At 39.4% G+C, this 19,868-nt stretch overlaps 1 protein-coding gene across 1 annotated transcript in view; it reads left to right on the plus strand.

Moving 5' to 3' along the window:
- Nucleotides 1–311: 311 nt before the first annotated feature.
- The window catches only part of EFCC1 (EF-hand and coiled-coil domain containing 1), a gene marked incomplete at both ends in the record, with an annotated part of 39,934 nt that continues 20,377 nt past the window's right edge, over nucleotides 312–19,868 (plus strand). Inside the window, one exon of the mRNA XM_010289587.1 lies at nucleotides 312–718. Coding sequence (XP_010287889.1) covers nucleotides 312–718 — 407 coding nt within the window. The remainder of the gene's footprint in view (nucleotides 719–19,868) is intronic.

Genomic DNA, 19,868 nt, shown 5'->3' on the forward strand with positions numbered 1-19,868 from the left:
TACTTGCCTTTTGAGGACAGGCTATAGTAATGACATTAAAGCTATACAGAAACTTGTGCAATAACCTAACTTTCCACTTTAATGAGTAGTTTTTAAATTAAATTCATAGATACGTATTTTAAAAACTACTTTCCAGAGATTGTTTCCTTGTATCTATATTTCGCAAAGTAGCTTATTGGTTGCTGATCAACTATATGTCATTAAAAAAAACCAACAACAAAACACAATCCAGCCATTTTCAGAGTGATTAAAATGTCGGTTGCTCTAAAACACATTAATTTCTCCCTGCTTTCTGCTCCTGTTCATTATAGGTGGGACTGCAGAAAAGCCATGCTAACCATAAGGAAGAGGGGACCTGTTTTATAGCCAGTAAGAGACCATTAACGCAGAACCACTCCCAGACCAACTGCCTTCAAAGTGTCCTGACAGAAGTGGAACTCATCCGGAGCTCCAGGGATGGGCAAATTGAAGAAGCAATTAGGTTCAACCAGGAGTTGGAAAGAGAGCTGAAGAGCTCTCAGGAAGCTCTGGTCAATCTGGAAGACTGCAACCGTAACCTGAAGAGGGAACAAGCAGAAATGAGGAAGAAGGTTGAAGAGGCGAGACACGCCGTCCTTAACAGTCTTGGCAAAGTGAAGGAGCTAGAAGTGAAAGCTAACGAAGTGCCACATCTGCAGATACACATTCAGCAGCTAGAACTGGAACTGCAGCAATATAGGTAAGCTTGAGTCCGTCAAAAAATGCCTATAAAAATCACAGTACTGGAACACAAGTTAGCTTGAAAATCACCGGTTGTAGCTTATTAAATGTCTCCAAACACATCTTCTAAAATATAGCCAGAGGGAAATTAGAAGCTACTTACTGATTTTCTTGGTAGGGATCCAGAACAGAATTGGGCACATTCAGTGGAAGGTAGGCCAAAATAAGGATGCTCATCTACAGAGAGCTGAAGTTACGCCTCAAACACACAGCAACAGGACTCAGCGAGTAATGCTTCAAGTAAGCCTCAAAAGAAATTGCTGACAGTCCTTCAGAATCCATTTCCAACACACTTATTTTTTCCACCGTAACTAGCTAATACCTACTAACTAGCTACTACAATTCAGTCATTTCCTGCTAGCTTGGTCACACATATGAAGCCAGCTGTAATCAGGTGGCTGACACTCCATTTCTTAAGAAAGCTCTTCAACTTGTCATACGAATTGGAGTAAAACACCCAAGGCCAACTTCTGGCCAGCAGTTTTAAACTCTGCTGTGACTTTATTGCCTCTTCACTGACAGAATATGTCATATTCCAGGAGAGAAAAGTTAAAACACTTGCCTAAAACCACACAACAATATAGTGGGAGTCTCAAACAAAAAAATACATCATCCAACTAAAACCCACTTTTGTAATAGCATAAATAAATACGTTTCCAAAAGTCAGAAAGTTGGTAACAAATTTAATAGTTCACTGCTTTTGTTGCTTTTTATCTCAGACGAAAACTTGGACTCATTGATGGTTATTAAGTGCTAGTAGGCATTTCTGCCCAAGTTTCAAATTGACCTATGGAATAAGGTCTTGTTTCTATTTTTACAGACTCAAAGTAAAGCTAATATTTATATTTTTTTTCCTAACTGTACTAAACCTAGTATTTTAATACATTGTCTATTCTGAACTCCTTGTCTCTTCCTAAGCTTATACTTCCTCTGTTTGCTTATAAGAAGAATTCATAGTGAGTTATTTGTAGCATCATAGCTATTGTACTGTTTTATGAAGTGAGGAAATTCTAAAAATAATCATTTTATCCGGGGTCTTTCTGTCAGCATTGTGTATGTTAATACCTGTGTGGTTGCAGAAGATAAAAGCATTTATTTAAACATCTATAGGATTTTAAAAACACTGTGGGGGCACAGAATGTCCAAGATGATTGTAGAGGGACGTGTGGATGAATGATACAACTCTTAGTCCTAAGAGAGATGACACTACTTGTCTAGCCTACCAAGTTCTCCCTGGCACGAGCACCAATGACTTAAGATGAGTTCTTGTCCTGCAGAATTGCTTTTCCAAAGTATGATGAAGGATAAAAGTTGCTTGTACAGGTAGGGATGAACTAGTTAAAGACAGTAAGAAATGTCGGCTGGGCCTTTCAGAGCAGGAACTTTTATGGGTTACATCAAAAAAATAGTGTGAGTTTAAAAATGTAAATGATATGTTCTTTGTAAGATAATCTTCATCTGTAGTATTTATTTTTAAATTGCATGCTATGAAGCTCAGGAGTGGTGCTAGGCTGACCATTTGGAAACTACATCCCTTTTTTAGCCCCATGGCACATTTAGCACAGGACCAGGCCAGCTTCCACACGCAAGACCCTTCAAGGGGTCTTGATTCTCTGTTAGCCATAAAGCACTTCCATCTGCCTGTCCATGTAATACAGCTCTTGGCTTGAGCAGTGTAACAACTGAGCTCCTTACTGAGGGGTGTGACTTGCATGCCCATGGTCATATTCCACAGTACACGGAATACCGTAATTCCCCATATTCCACAGTGGGGCACAGAGATGCCCAAACTGGCAGAAGATGCCTAAGTTAAGCAGTGCAGAGCTCTGCATCACTGTAGTGAAAGAGCTTAACACTGGCACGGCTATCTACCCTATGCAGCCGTTGACATCATAGCTTGTCCCGCTTACTTTACTGCCTTACGCTGGTGCTACAGATGGCAGAAACTCCTTCTGCTCATAAAGAATCATCTTCTCCTGTTGCACCAAAGTCCAGAACCCACAGCCGTAGTTTGGGTGAGGTGCTAGCAGCGCGTGGTGAGGGGAAGCTGATGAGTTGGCTGAAACGTAGAGATGGAGGGACAGCTGCTATATCCCGCAGGTTTCTCAGACTGTCAGTTGGCAAGCGTATTACTTGTAATGTTATTTAAGTCAGCATGCATTTAAGTTAGTACTCCAGTGAGCAGTTTTCTCCATTTACAAGTACTACAAAAAGTTTGTGAGCATGTAAGCAGCATCTGTGTTTGGCAAGTACTAATGCTGCAAGGTAGCAGTGGAGAGAGATGGGTGGGGATTTAAGTACACTGATGAAAGCATTTAAGATTGCAGATATGTGTCCTGAGAATTCACCTTAACTGGCTCGGTACGCCACTATTTTATTCCAACTAAAGTCTAATTTCTTCCAGAGACGATCATATTCAAGAATGAGGCCGGTCTGTGGGCTTTACATGCTGCTCCTATTAATACTTTCATATTTACAAAGCAAAGAAAATTACTACTTCTTTTAGGTTCAGATTTTCAAAGCTCTTTAAGCATCTAAATCCCACTTCTAGACCTTCATCTTATGCCAACTTGCTATCATTTAGACCTGGAATCACAATGACCTTAAATTCTAATCCCTAACTCAGGAAACAACATAGTTTGCATCTATTCAGGAAAGTGTTTAAGTACCTGCAAGTGATTAAACGTTTTCCTAAATTGAGGGACCTAATTACAATTGCCTCTTTTGCCCCCAGATTCATATTCCTGCAAATTTAATGCAAAATGGTTTTATCAACATCTCTAGTAAATGTTTGCTAAATGAAGTTTGTGTAACTTAAGCGTAAACTTTTTCTGAGTACAGGTTCCTGGACCAGTGTTTGAAATGTCCCTGTCACGTTATTGGGTTCCTAAGCCAAGCTAGTTGACCAAGTAGTTTATAGATACTTACTGTCTTAAGGTGCACACCTCATTCTTCCTACGCTGGGTGCACGTGTCTGGTTTTTGTCCCCTTTCTCCACCATTAGAATTTCCTACTGTCTTTTATTTTTTAATCCCTGTCAATTTAATGAATCAGGTCAGATACTTTAAAGGTAAATGTCAATAAATTCCTTACTGAAAAGCATGAGTTAAATTCATTTCAGAGGAAAAAGACATCACAAGAAGTTGTATGTTTATCATTGGTATTATATCAAAAATGTATAATTCAGAGTGTCAGTATTCGGAAGAGTTTAGGAAGTTTTGCAAGCCCCATTTTTTATGAAGTGCTGCCCAGAGAATTATTCTCGTTTTGTACTGGTGCTCTTGATTTCATTTTCCCAGGTACAGGTCTTTTAATTTGTTATTACTGAAGCACAACTTTTCAGTTTTTGGACTACTCTTCCAGTTTCTCAGGATGATACTGGGACTAACCTCCAGCTCAGTGTCAAGTGCATATTTGGAATTTCTCTTTCAAAAGTTGGAAGCCTAAATGAACATACTGGCTAGGTCCCAGGACAGATTCTGGTGACCTCCACTTGATATACTCTATCCGAGAGCTTATAATTAACAGCTATTCCCTAAACTCATTTTTTTTCAGTAAGCTTTGCTGTAGCTCAGGGTGACACCATCCATGTATTTTAATATAGTCCTATGATTTATAAGTATTGTTTATAATAGTGCCACATATAAAACTGTTACTACAATAAAAATGTCACATCTACTGCTTCTCTTTATCATTCAGCCATTTCCCCTGTCAGACAAGGAAATTAGATTGGTTTGACGTGAATTGTTCTTGCCAAATATAAGTTGGCTCTGGTTTCTATACTACATTGCAGGTGGCTTCGAAATTGATTACTTAATAAAGTTTACAGATTTTTTTTCCCCTCTCTTTAATAGCATTGGAAGGAATAACAGAATTTAACAACCTCTTTTTGATCCCAGTGTAACAAATAGAAAGAAAGGTCATTTAGAATTGAAATAAACTTCATAATGGAGGTGTTCGCAGAGGTTTGCTGTGTTAGCTAGCAGCAGAGTAATTACATAGGTCAATGAAAAGGGTCATAAAATACGAAAAATGCTTCCCATATGCATGGTCTGTCTCCCAAATTACTTAATTATCCATCATCAGCATTTATACGTGTTAATGAGTAGGAATCCTTTTTACATGGAATACAGAGAGACTTGTTTCATCCCCTCATATTCTCTCATAAATATGAAGATGGAGGCCTCTAGCATAATTTCCTCCATTTATTTCTTTCATAAAGTCACCAGTGTTAATTCTTCTAGAAAGTCATGCTTTAGGTTTATCCTATATCAGAAGTAGTTCAATTTTTCTTTTCTTTTAGGAGACAGTGTCCAGATCTTTTCAATAATTTCTCAGGCTATCATTTGCTCTCTAAAATACAACAAGGTGGACCGAACAGATCCAAATCAACAATCCAAGAACAGGAGAGGCGTATGGAAACATTCCTAACTGATACAAGCGGCTCTGTTAGGTGAAGAAAAAGAAAAGCCCTAGGAAGGAAACACTAATCCACAAAAGAAGGTGTATATAGTAAGTTATTTCCAATCTGAATGATAGTGCACACTTTATATTTAGGCATTCTAGAACTGTTCTTCTCTTTTAAAAATTAGACATTAAATAAAGAAAATCTGGACAACTTTCTGCTTGACTAGTGTCATCAATATCAACTACTTGCTGGTTGTCAGGTGAAGTCTATCTTGGCAATTTATTTCAGATGGCACAAAATTTGCACGGAGACTGTGGGTGTGTATGTGCTTGACTACACAAAAGACTGGATAGAACCACAGACGATAAGTACGTCCTTGGACAAGACAACAACAGGCAGGGAGCGGCGACTGATGGCAGTCAGTAAGAATGATGACAGTCAGGGAACCGAGCTCATGGAGGGTAAAATAAAGTGTTACTTTGCAGAGCCTCATCCGCAAGAGCGCTCAAGCTGATTGTTCTAGATGAACTAATGTAATTTTATTTTCTAATTCTGCTTATATTTAGTATTTTCTTCTACTTAAGGCTGTAAGAAGTTATATATTATGTAGGAGTCTGCCCAAAACCCCAGAACTTTTAAGTTTTTCAAGAAGTTAACAGTAGCAGATTAATATGTTCCCATCATATGAAGCTTAGACTACTTGTGTATCGCTAGTCATAGAAGAATCATAAGCTACACGAGCAAATCAGATTACTACTCATTTGGAACACTTCAGAGGAATGTTTTGATTTCACAAAAAGGCATAATGGAAGTTATCATTATGTATGGTAGAGAGAACTGTACAGAGCAATTTAAATACATTAACTTGGCATTGAAGAAAATGTATAGCCTCTCTTTCAACGGAGGGGCTAGTTTTATTTCCAATGCAAGAAATGTCTTGCCATTTTTTTTAACATTACTACTTGCTTCCCATAGCAATAGCAAAGCCTTTACTTCAAACCCATTCAAATTAATGCAAGTGCATTTATCCACAAGGAAGCTTGTACTTAGGTGCTAATTCTGATTTTGGAAATGTAACAAGTTCTCCGGCCTTTTTCAGCGCTGGGCTCTTAGTTACACAGCGTTTATTCTTGGGAGACTTCCCCTGGTTTCTCACTAAATCCTCTTCATCTGGCTGGCCTTATTTGCTATGTCGGAAGTAAATCACTGTGAGCACAATAGCAATGCCACACATGTGGACACTGCCATTGACGGGGTGGACGTGCTTGCGCCGTGTCCCAGGTTTCCTCCCACAGCTCTGAGCAGGCACCGTTCGTTGAACCCGCGGTAGCCATCACGTAGCAGCCCCCATCGCACATACCTTCCTGGGGACGGAGAGATTAAAGCCTACTACAAGCCCTGCCATGGTCAGCAGTAACAAAAAGTTAGTTCAAGCCAAAGGAGCTAGTTTTGTCAGCTCGTACGCAGTATCTGACACATGCAGCTGCCTTTTAAAGTTGTCTCCTGCCCTTCTATGTGTAATTTGAATCACGCTAACCTCTCCTGTACCAGAGAGATTATTTTTTTCCCCAGAGGGTGTGCAGTCAGTGTATCTGCAGCTACTCTCCCTTGAATTAGTGCCTGGAAATTCAGGCAGCAGCTTGGTGGACCCCCACAGTGACAGCCGTGCACCTCCCTCCTTCATCTGGCTGCCCTGACAAGCTGCGTCGCACCTCTGGCTTTCTAGCCTCTCCCCAAGAAAACAGACACCTTTTACTGCCCAAACTTTCTAGGTGATGCAACATATTATCTATCTTGTCTTACACCAGCAAAAATCAAAGTTTAATTTCATACATGAAGATAACTTTAATTTAAAGAACAAAAAACCCTACTCCCCCACCCCTTTCAAATAATTTCGTAAGACTGGACTCCCTATCAGAGGCTACGCCACCCAAAGCACGCCTCCCAGAACAAAGTCACTTTCTCACGGTGACTGCAAGAACCAAAATCAAACAGAAATGGTCCTACTCATAAAAAGCCCTCAGTTACAACCCTCTGGATTCCTTGGGTGAGCTCCTGTACAGCACCTTTCTCTATCAAATGTTAGCAGTATGTCACTTTCTGCCATAAAGGCTTCCTAGGTACCTTCTGCCTGGTGGACCTAGCTTGCCGGTGATAGGACATCACTGCTGTTGTGCTCAATTTATAGACCTTAGAATTGCATTAATCTTGATTTCATCCATCAGACAGATCCTGACACTTCAGATCCTGCTGCATGCAGCTACAAGCACAGCAAACTCGATGCATTGGGGTTATTCTGGGAATGGAGTTACCAGCTTGACAAGACTGGGATCTATGCATGTCTCCTGACCTAAAAGCCAACCAGCATTAGCGTAGGAGAGCTGCATAAAAAGAACCATTGCTTATTACCAAGAAAAACACATCTGTAAGCCAAGCATTTGTGGCCTCCTGTCACAAAGTGTTACAACTCATTACAAACCTCACTGGGGAGCCATGGAGGACCCTTACACGTTGCCTACACAGTGATGTGCTTGGCTTCTCATTTGTTTCCTAAGCAAACCTGACAAGTTGTAGCTGCTTCTATGCAAAAGAGCACCTGCAGGAAAGGATGCTTGCCAGAGGACTCCATTTTTTCCCCACCTCACTGAAAGGTTTCTGCTTGACCAGGTCCCGCTGTGCTGCTCTCTGCTAGTACACTCGTGTGATCAGACCTGCTGAGGCTGACCTCATCAGGAGCGTTCCTTCGCTTATAGGGAGTAGCGAGACCGTAACTGGGCAATAAATCTTTTACTGAATGGAAGTCTGCCAAACCTCCCTAATAGATGCTTTGAAGAGCCAGCAGTATTTTAAAATTTTACTTTTTCTTCAGGTCAGTTTTGTAAGACAAAATAGTAATATATAACCTCAAAGTGTAACCTGTGGCTTAAAGTTGGGGCTTCTCTACCTCCCTGGATGTCAAAGATATTGACAAAATTCTGAAGTAAAAACACCAGGGGTGAGATCCTGAGAGGACCAGAGCATTGACAACTGCTTCAGACACTTAAACACACGTTTAGTGTAAAGTACTCAACTACTCCACTGAGCCCCTCCAGAGATAAAACTAAACCAAATCAACCAACCGTATCTCAAGTGGGTTCAGTGCACATCATTTTTGCTGCAAATTCACATAAGTTACTTTGAAAATCAAACACTGCTGATCATCTACACTCAGGGACAAGCAGAGAATTCTGCATTCTTTTAACCTTTTTATTCTGGTGGATGAATAAAAAGGGAAGAAATTTTATTTTTCCTTCATAAAACTTGAAAATTACTTCATGAAAATGGGGGGAGGAGGTGTTCTACTAAAACAGTAAGAAGTGATGATTTACTCTTTGGTCCTCGTCTCACTTTCCTTCAGGGTACAAAACAGACAAGGTAGTTTGTAAGATAGATGCTGACAACCCAAGTTTTCAAACAGATTAAACTAATTTGTTATGCTAAAATAGTCTACACTCAGAATATGGAAGGATTAATGATCTGCACGGGAGGAGGCTTTATGTCTTGAATACATCCCAAAACCAACAATGATATGACGAGTGAAGTCACCCTAGAATAGTTCAAGGGAAATTTGTCTATGTTATGCTTAAAAACCAAAACAAAGTTCAGCAAAAAGCCTTTTTAATTTATGCACCAGCAAAAAGCATGGACTCATGAAATACGGAGATACTAGAGGGACCAACAACTCAAACCTGTCCTTTGATTTGCAAGAAATATGTTCTGTTTCAGCAGCTTTCTTCAACCAGTTGTCTATTAGAGTTAGCCATCCAGAGAAGGAAACTAATCTAGCCTTTCAATAAATGCACAGGCAACCATCCCATTTCATCATTAACTTCAATTCTCAAAAAGCTCCTCTATGTAATATAAATACTAAATTATCTGGAGACCTGGGGAAATATCTAGAAAGTAAAATTAGTTGACTCCATGACTTCACTGGGAACCTGCCAGAATGCGAACCCACAGCCAAATGAAGTTCTTAAAACCCATCCTTGGGATAGCACAGGCAAGATCAAGAGGTTTTAAATACCATCACATTACTTCAGGTGCTGCCAGGGATACTCGCATAGCGGTAGACGGTCAATCTGTATTTAAAACCACCTAGACTCTAAGCAGGTTGGGGGATGAGCTAATAAATGTCGCTGATGTTAGGAAATACAATATAGGCAATTTCTGTATTTTCAGTGACATAAGACAGTTATTTAGCAGTCCTGCAAATATTTGCTGGAGTTTCTTCTGTTTACCTGTCTTCTCACCAGAGTCAGAATTCCTGTTGAATCACTGGCCATGTTTAGTGTACTGTTCTCTTCCCTTCATTCTCCAGTACATTTTTCCAGCTTTATCAGTCTTTTGGCTGCCTGCTTAGCTGAATGATGAAAATCCAGACTGATATTTGCCTCCCTAGAGCTTGTCTTAGGGTATTCTCTTTGTGATACGCGGCATATTTTCCTGGATTTGCCAGATTTGCCTGGCAATCTGAATCTCAACTATTCTGAACTGTAGCCACTGAAACAACCTAAGAAATACTGCAGTCACAACCTAAGAAAAATGCTGTCTTCAGACTAGAAAAAAAACTGGAAAAGAATGCCCTGCACTATAAGGAAAGGTTTGATTAAACAGTCTCTGCATCTGATCTTCAAGTTCTGAGATAATGCCAAACTGGAAACTCAAACACATACTGAGATTTTGGCGGGGGAAGAGGGGAAGAAGAAGGGCAGGAGGACTAGCTGGTCGAAGTATTTGTTTCAGTCCATTGTAGAGAAGATATATTTCCACTATTCCAGATGTGGAACCTATCTGTGTGCTCAAGTCAAGCAACCTGAAAGTTGTAGGATAGATCAAGAGGCTGGCTCTAGTTGTTCTTTACAAAGATAATTCTTTATCTCTGAAAAAAGGAATTTTTATAGCTTTTCATAATGCCCATCTGTAAATCTGACAAATTCTGAGAAAAAAGAATAGATATATGTGTCCTTAAAGGATCACAAAGTTGCAGCTCAACTTCAAAGACTGAAAACATAAAGCATGGAATGAAGCTTGATCATTATTGCAGATATCTGTACCACAAGATGCTGACTGCATTCTGTTCACCAATGCCATTTCACATAGGAATTCACTTTATTATGAAAAAAAAAAAAGGGGGACAGAAAATAAATGTAAATTGTAAGCTTTGAGCATGATGCATCTTTAGAAATTTACTTCTGTGTAATAAGTAACTTCAACCTTCAGAGCATGGTTCTCAAAACCAGTTGAAAAATAAAGTGTAGAGGCTGTGATTGACTGTGTGTTGCAGTCCCTCCCTGTTTGTGGAAAAAAAAATCTTCTCTGAAGGGTGCCTGTGCTTCAAGTGCTAATTGCCATCACAGCACACATCATCCATTTCAAGAAAAGAGGTGCCAAGTGTTAGGAATCAGATTACAGTAGAAAGACCCCAAACCTTGCAATAAATCTACAGAATAAAATCAGGCCCTGTGCTTTGTTTTGTGAAGACTCTCTTTTCACAGCAGAATGTTTCAGGGAAGGTTCATGATGTCACATTAATCATAACACTGAAAAATGTGGTATTCACAGCACATCTGCTCTGCTTTTATTCTCTGTACTTGACCCCATCACACGTCCTTGGCATTAGTTCACTTAACATAAAAGTATCTGGAACTGCATACAGTGAGGTCAGCCAAATTTAAAGGAGAACGTTGTCAGGTTTAAGCTGAGCTCCCAGTATAGTATTTTCACACTCCTGGAGCTGGTAGGTCTAAGTAGCACTCTGCTTAGCAGAAAATTACACAAGACAGGAATATCTGCAATCAAAGCAAAGCAACTGAAAATTGTAGAAGAGTAGGTCTCAGCGTCTGTCCAAAGGTGGGATTTCCAGCAGCATATATACAACTGGGGTACACCTGTATTTTGTTGTGCATCAGTGTGTTGACTCCCAGTGAGCCTGCTCTGCAGCCGAGGGCAGCGTCGCTGCATTAGCACGACACCCCAGCACCCCAAATCTCCGAGTCCCACAGAGCTGCACAGCACAAACACCAGCGCTTTGGAATGAATTCAGCTGATTTTACATAGGCCTGCCCTTAAAAGCACAGGTCTCTCAGATATTCTCTGCTGCAGAACAAAGAGACGTCAGGGGGGCTGTTTATAGTGGTTTAATTCGGTGGCCTGACAGAACTGGCATGAACGAGGTAAACAGATGGACCAGTCTAACCTACAGAGACTGCTCTGATTTAATTTCAAGCCAGGCAAAGTACGCAAGCTGAATAGTTCATCCTCCGAAAATACAGCTTGGAACAGTTTAAACTAGTTGCATGTCTAGGTTACATCAGGCAAGATCTCACCTAGACAAAAATAAAAGGAAAAGCAGAACAACTGGTCTTTTCTTTGGACCTTCTCTTGCTGGCGTGTTTTGATTTTTCCTGTCTTAATGAGATTAAATCAGTGTAGCTAAATCAAATTGCAAAATACCATTTTAAGACATAAAAAAGAAATGAAACCAAAATGAAATATTTCATTTCATGTTGAAGAGGCAGTTCCCTTAGATGCAAAGCATTTTTTTACTCAGATTCCCGATTCAACCAATTAAAAAAAAATATATTTGAACAGCTATGAGCAAAAAAGTTATGAGAGAAGCTGGTCTTTAGTCTGAGCGATCTGTGTTTCCATTAATGAACATATATAGCTCTGCTTAATTTCTAATACTATCCACAGTTCCCAGAGAAAATTCCTTTAAGTAGAGGGTGGAGAATAATAAAACCAAAACTAAGCACACTCTTAGCTGACATTGTCAGGCTGCGTGTCTCCGTGCTGCTGGAGCCCGGGCTGTGACGCGAGTGGTTTTGCAGAAGAAGTCTTCTGGCTGTGAAATGTGAACACCACCGGCAGAATATTCCTGGGTGAATGCTCTGACTTTGAAAGACCTGTCAGTGTAGCCGGGGGGGTGGTATCTTTCAGAAAAGTTATGATTAATCTCTATGTAGAAGAATTATATACTAGGTCTATTCTTGTGCTGTCGATCTAACCCTTGCTACTTTTTGTCCCTCGTTAAAACAAACATTCTTTGTAGTACAACATCTTTCCTACTGTTTGTGTGGTGTTTTCTTCTGTTTGCTCCCTCCTGTTGTTACCTACCTGCTTCGCTGGTTTTGGTTTAGGGCTTTTTGTTCATGATTTACAGTTTCCAAATGATGCTTCAAATGCATTTAAAAATACGAAACTGTAAAAAGTAAGTAAATTTAAAGCTTTTTACGTAAACACTGAGCAGCATACAAATGATCTAAGCTCTGAACTCGCATCAAATAATCATGATTAAAGATCTAAAATCATGAGAGTTTTGAGGTGTTTAGATCTGTACTTTATGACCATGTACATATGACATATGTACTATATGACCCAGAGAAACTGTCGATCCCGAAGGCTTGGCACTTGTTGTGAAGTACCCAAAGTCATTTATATTTAAATTGTAGTTCTCCAACCTTACCAGTTAAGGCTCTGCTTCTGCAAACAGCACTGTCTTGCATCAAAGTCTCCTCTTCTGCTTAGATTGCAGGTTACTTATAATCTGAATTGCCTCCTTGTTAAATGATGTTGTTCTTAGAACAGAAGATGATTAATGCTGGAAAGGTAGAAATTATTACTTCCGTGTTTAGATCTGTACTTTATATGAACCAGAGAAACTGTCGATCCCGAAGGCTTGGCACTTGTTGTGAAGTACCCAAAGTCACTTATATTTAAATTGTAGTTCTCCAACCTTATCAGTTAAGGCTCTGCTTCTGCAAACAGCACTGTCTTGCATCAAAGAAGTCTCCTCTTCTGCTTAGATTGCAGGTTACTTATAATCTGAATTGCCTCCTTGTTAAATGATGTTGTTCTTAGAACAGAAGATGATTAATGCTGGAAAGGTAGAAATTATTACTTCCTCTTCCAAGCAAAGTGAACTTTTCTGTGGCAGAGTCCCGCAGAGTAGCTAAATGAATGGCATTCCGTTTTGTGAACGGGCATGACACACGGTACAGAAGTCACCAGGAAGCAAATGATGCTTGGCTGCCTCATGGGCTCAAGTAGAAACTTTAATTCTATTAATCTGTCATTATATACAGGAAACAAACAGAAAATAACCCCTAAACAAAGCAATGATTCCATAGGCAGAGCCCACAAAAGACACCCTGAGCTCTGCAGTTTATCTCGTCAGTCCCTGGAAGGCAGAGCTGAACCGGCAATTTCTTCCCTTCATGTGGCTCTATAAAGAAAGAAAAGGCCACGGTGAACAGGAGCAGGGAAAGAAAGAGCAGTTCTGCTCATTACCGTGAAAAAGGAGCTGTCAAAGTGTCACCTTCTTTCATCCTTCCTCCCTTGCCAGTCTTTTTTTGACCCAGGGAATGGAAGCTTAAATCAAACAGCCAGAATGAATGATGAAGCCGCGTAGTTCGTACAAAACAAAACAAGAGGTTGTCGAGAGCGGTAAAAAGGGGGCCCAGCCGAAGGCAGCAGACAACACTCAGCTGCTGGTTTCCTTGATTTTGTTACGACAGAGGCTGGTGCTTGGACAGCCAGGGTGTGAAGACAGACCCCCTTCCTTTTCCGTCTATAAACACAGCCTGTAAGGTTCCTGCACGCCTAAAATGAACTGCGATGCGGGGATAGTTACCTTTGGCCAAGGGGAGCAGGTTTGGTAGGACAATCAGTGTAATGGAGATCTGCACTGTCATCAGTCAGGCTTCAGAAAGGGTCAGAGTACCCCTTCAAAATACAGTTTTAATACTGGCAACAAGAATGGTGAATTTTAACTAAGTCTTATGTTGGAGGGAGAGTGGTGTAACAGCTTACAATAGGCAAGATGGATGTGAACTCGGGGAGCTGCTGAAACACAGAAAGAAAACCATGTACTGTATTGTTTTTAAAAGCAGGCTTATGAATTATTCATCAATTCAACATGCAGAGGCCTGAGTTCACTTTCGGGTGTTTATTATTTTCGGTGAAGTTAAGCAAATCAATGCTTTTGAACACTTGTTTTGTGTTTTAACCAAGCTTAAAATAAAGCAACTTCTCAGAACCAAAAATCCTCCCAGGACGCTGGGAACATACGCTTCTTTGCCATCCTTATGAAAATGATAGATCTTTTTTCCCATCACTTTATAAATGGAACTGTAAAACCATGAACTGGCCCAGAATATAATAAAGTGGCAAGTGCTATAAAACAGGTGTAAAAAAAGTTTATGTGGCTTAGATTGCATATCTTCACGTTTAAAGGGCTTTTTTTCCCCCCCTCAATTAAGCAAATACATACTGCATGCATCATTAATGTACTTAGTGGATGATATGCATTATAGATTTTATATTTTAAAAAGGTTAATTTGTGTTAAAAGAAACAGTAGCCTGTCATACATTAAAAAACATGATATATAAAGATGTTTCTATCTCATTAAAAACACTGCAGAAGATACCATAGTTCAGAGGCAAGTCTAAGAATTAATCTCTGGAATTAAAAGCAGTAAGGTTCCACCTCAGTAATTTGAGTCGTAGCTCAACTAAAACTGCATTTGAATCACAAAGCTTAGATTCAGATCAGAATATCCACTGTCTAAGGGGGAGCTGGATAGATAACTTCAGTTTTATCCTAATTCTAACCATGACTGGTAGTCTGCCTGGGTTAGTACTTGAAAACATGTTTTGTTTGGTCTGTATTTTAGTTAGAAAAATACACTTTATGCACCACATAGTGAGGGAAACTACTACAATGTGAATATAATTTGATTTTTAGAGAAAATAATAATGAAAATTAAAAATGACTCAATTATTCAAGATGTTAAAAACAAGGACTGACTGTGAAGAATTGCAGAATGATCTTAGGAAGCTGAGTGACTGGATGATGGCAGGTTGTTACTCACCACGTTAATGAAAACTTCCCAGTTTGGGGGGGAAAAAAACCCAAAAACAAACACCACCAAACAACAGTTCCAGCTTCAGTGGAACAGGTACAGCGATGGACTCTGAACTCCTTATAACTGCTTGGGAATTACATCTTTGAGCTTTGTAACTCTAGGAATGTGTCTATTCAGTCGCTGAGTTGCCGTGAGGAAAGCAAATATAATACTAAATTTTATCAGGAGAAGAATAGAGAACAATACAAAGAAAACAATCCTGCACATTCATAGAACATCTGTATCAGAAAAAGGAAATTGTGATTCTTCCACCTAAAACAAAATAAAACTGGAAAAGGCACAGAAAAGGCAACAAGCGTGAAAAAGAGACATGGAATTTATTTCAGCCACTTGCAGATGTAGAAAAGAGATAGCTGAGGAAAGAAGCGAAAAAGGTCTGTAACATTTTCATGAAGATCAGGATGAATAGGGAAGAATTGTTCAGTCTTTTCCAATGCAGGACCTGTGAGTAATCACATGAAAGCGGGAGGCAGGTTCAAAGCAGACAAAAAAAAAAAAGTGGTGCTTACATAGCAGGTAAAGCAAGCTGTAGAGTACCTTCCTGCAAGATGGTTAGCTTGACGAAAGGTCACATGGATTAAGAAAGCAATTAAAATACCTTTTTTAAAAAAAAAACAAACCACCAAACCCTTAGCAGGTATTAAATAGAAAGATGACATCTCTGCCCGAGTCATCAAGCAAATCTACACACATACTGCAGTGAAAGGCCAGGGAAGGATGCAAAAGGGTATGTGAATACCAGGGGGAATGCATGTATCAGTGTTCTCTTTGCACTTTTAATATACATAAAACGATAAAATAGTTTGATTTTAGGAGTGTCTGTAACATCACCTTGTCTTCATCTGCAAGAATCCTAGGTTATTGCTCTGAGAATCAAGTTTACCTCATACACCTACAATTTAAGAGGTCTTATGCTCTAAGCTTAGCCCTGACTCAGACTTAAGACCGTAGCTTTGGAAGAATCATTGAGATTTTTCCTTCACATCAGTTTCCCCATCTAAAAAGTTAAGATTATAATGACCACAGAAGTAGGCAGCTATTACGCACAGTAGTTAATGGTGCTACAATTACCTTTAACATAGGAAAAGATGAACTACAAGCTTACAGATGCCGTTTCTTTGTGCATCTAAACGAGGGGTGAAGCAGTACCGTTGCTACAAAATATCCCTGGTATCTGGATATTACCAGGATTTAAAATGGATGAACTATTCCTCTGGTAAGAAGAATTTCTGAGTCACAGTGATAAACATTAGCTAGAATTTTGGAAAAATCTCTGAACCCTCTTTTTTGGTGTGAGCGCCGAACTCTCAATCTCATCTTTAGATGAAACTTTCCCCTGTTAACAACCTATCATGGGATTTCTTGCACGCTCCTCATAAGCATCTGCTTGGGGGACATAATGAGTAGGACACAGGATTAGATGGATGAAGAGTCCAACCGAAATCTAGTATGACAAAACCCCTGCACAAGTCCCTGCCTTTAGGTCATGCTTTCACATCCTAGACTCTGCTTGTCGGATGCCTATTGTCCAGTCTCAAATCACTTAATTCATCTCCATTCAAATCACAGAAGTTCCCTGCTGAGCTGGAAACCAGCAGACACTATTCAACGCGGATGTCAGGTTTTGTGTAAGAGACAGCCATACCAATATTGCAAAGATCCTTTTCACCCGTTCACGCCTACAGCAAAATTTAATCTGAAAAGCCAGGGTTTGAGTTTCTGACATGCTGGTACAGCAAATATTTTCCTACGTAATTGAAAAAGATCATTTGTAAGAGTGTTGGCCCAGTGGCTATCAACACAGGCTGAGATCTGGAGGCAAGCAGAGCATTTTCAAAATACTGTACGTTTATCAGAAATAAAGTATGTACTTTAATATTTACATTTATTTGGCCTTCATGCTGTTTGCAGCTGTCTGTCATGGACTTACGCTGCTATTTCTCTATTCACATTTTCTCACTTCAGCTATGCGCATATATATGCAATATTGAAGATTCTGTTCAATAATTTAGAGGGCTGTGTGATACCTTACATTCACCATGCAAGTGCCTCACCTATATCTGGCCATAAATGCATGTCTAACTTGGTTTCTCACACTCTGTCAGGGCTGTCAAGGGAGAGAAAATGGTGTTCTATAACCCCCACAAAGAACAATTTTTCTCATTTCTAGTCCAGGTAGTCCTGAGATAGAAATACAACTTTATATCTCATTGAAAAAAGGAATGAAGAGGTTCTAAAACGTGTTAATGGTAAACCCTCTTCTAAGACCCTGAAAACAGTAGAAGAATAGCCTCACCACAAATGGAAGAGAAACAGGCTGAGATGCCTGTCCTGTAAAACAGAAAGCTTAAGTACATGATACGAATTGTTAAATATGGCACACATTCAGACCACTTGCATTATTCACTTAATATTCATGAGCGAAGCAGTCATTCCAAACTTAGACCAAGAGCATTGCTTCAGAATACAATGGATTTGATTTTAAATAGTCCTGCTGCTCCCATGGCAGTAGGCTTTTATTAATAAACATACTACGACCACTCAGGCTGTACTAGTAGACTTACTTCAACCATTGTTAATAATTTATGTCACCAGAATAGTAACTATTCTGTTTTAAATGGCAAGATGAGAAAGTAAGTTGTGTAATAGATCTTATTACTGTGTACTGTGCAAACGTGGCCAAGGACTTATGTATATTTTGAACTCTGACATTGATGTTTGTTATTTCAGAAATCTATTATTACAGAGGTTACTGTATACTTGCCAGAACCGAAGATATAAAATACAGGTCGTATACTGAATATTTAGTCCTAGATAAATGTATATGTGATAAAGGAGCATGATGTAATTACCTGTTCAGACTATTAAGAAAAATCTCATTTAAAAGTCTATTCACATCAGTGTATGTCTTGGAGAAGACACTATGAATTCTAAAGAATTCTATCATGAATATCAAATACAGACGATTTAAAAAGCAAACAGTAATTTAGAAGAGATACACTTGGACTAGATGATCGCTGTATGTCCCTTCCAACTGAACTATTCTATTCTGCAAGGAGAATTCATCAGTTTTGTAAACATACATTGTAGTTTTCCGCTTCAGGAAATCTGTTGAAATTGAAAACAAAGTTGCAGGTTTAATCCCCACAAAGTTTTCCTTTATTGATTTTGTGCTTTTAACTTAGGGAACTTCTTTCCATTGTTATAGATGCTATGCTGGCAAATAAGTATAAATACATAACAGCATGTGCTGCTCTACTAAAACTTATCAATGTTTTTTGGTAGGTTTTATATATCATGCTAAAATCCATCTCTAGGATACTTTTCAATTGGCCACAGACCCGCAGGGAACGAAGAAGCATTTAATTAAAATAACCTAAATTTGGATTCCAGAGTCGTTGCTCAGGACGTGAACCTGTGCACTAGATGAGATTGGTTTGATGGCAGTTTGAGATCTGTACTGGCATTACACTTGAAGTTTGTAAGATTTTATTTTGGTTTAATACATCTTGTAGAAGAAAAGCCAAATAAGTTGACTCAAAATGACAGTACTTTGATTTCGGCATTTCTTATATAGGGTTAGAGAATCTCATAGAGAACATCAGGTGTAGTTTGGAGAGGTGCTACTCATCCCCAGGTCCTGCTGATACTTGCAGCCCACTGGTGGTAGAAAGAATGAGTAAATCTCACTCCTCTGTCAGCTGTATCAGCCATATGAAGTGAGGAAATCCAGACGGCTCTGCAGAAGATGCAGTTGCTAGAACAGTATGACTGTTATGCTTATTATTTAAAAATAAACGAACAAAACCTAAAAATTGTAAAGGCACTGAATCTTTGGGAAGTTTTTAAGGAGTAGAAAGTGACTATCTTTCAAGCTGGCATCTCATGAATGTGTTAAGATTTTTCAGCTTACGTTTTCTTCTGGAATAAGGGAGTGACAAGAGAAGTCCATAGCAAGATCAGCACTGAGCAGGAGAGCACCATAACTATAATTCAAAATCCATTTTTCCTCATAGAAATCAAAAAATCTTGTCAACTAATCCCACCCTTGGCGGGGGGGGGGGGGGGGAAAAAAATGAGATGATTCTGCAAGCAAAACTTTGCTTGCTCAGATGCAGTCTTTAAAATTCAGTGGGACCACAGCAATAGACAGAGCTTGGAAATGGTGAACATGATTTCTTAAATCCTCTACAAGACCTTTGGGGCCTTCCGATGCACTGTACATAAGCATAGTCTGGTTTTATTACTCTGCAAGAAGTGGAGGTGGTCTGTCTACTCGGCATGAATTACTGTCAGCCGTTTGCTGCTGTGGAGTCCCTCACAGTAAGAGGCTCTAGCCCACGCCGGGCTTCATTTTCGGTGTGCAAAGAGAGCCAACATTTAGAAAAAAAAATAGGCACTCTGCACAACAATATCATTCTCGGTGGGGAGGAATGACATTGTCAAAATTAATGATACGGTTCTCTGAAACTGTGAAACTGTCTGAATCCTCAGATAAGCTTTTACATGTCTGTATGGATAAGCTTTTATATGTCCATTAAAACACCACAGAAGTCCATATGCACACTCTGTGTGTGGAAATTTCAAAATGCTGATTATTGGAACCTGGGAAAAGATTGCTCTAGACTTGCTCTGTGCCTGTATTTCTTTTTTGAAACATCCACATTGCTACGAATGTGTTCACGAATACTCTAAATGTACAAGTTTAGGGAGTGGTTACAACACATGACAGTCCT

The sequence above is a fragment of the Phaethon lepturus genome, unplaced genomic scaffold, assembly GCF_000687285.1.
Source record: "Phaethon lepturus isolate BGI_N335 unplaced genomic scaffold, ASM68728v1 scaffold23796, whole genome shotgun sequence".
NCBI lineage: Eukaryota > Metazoa > Chordata > Aves > Phaethontiformes > Phaethontidae > Phaethon > Phaethon lepturus.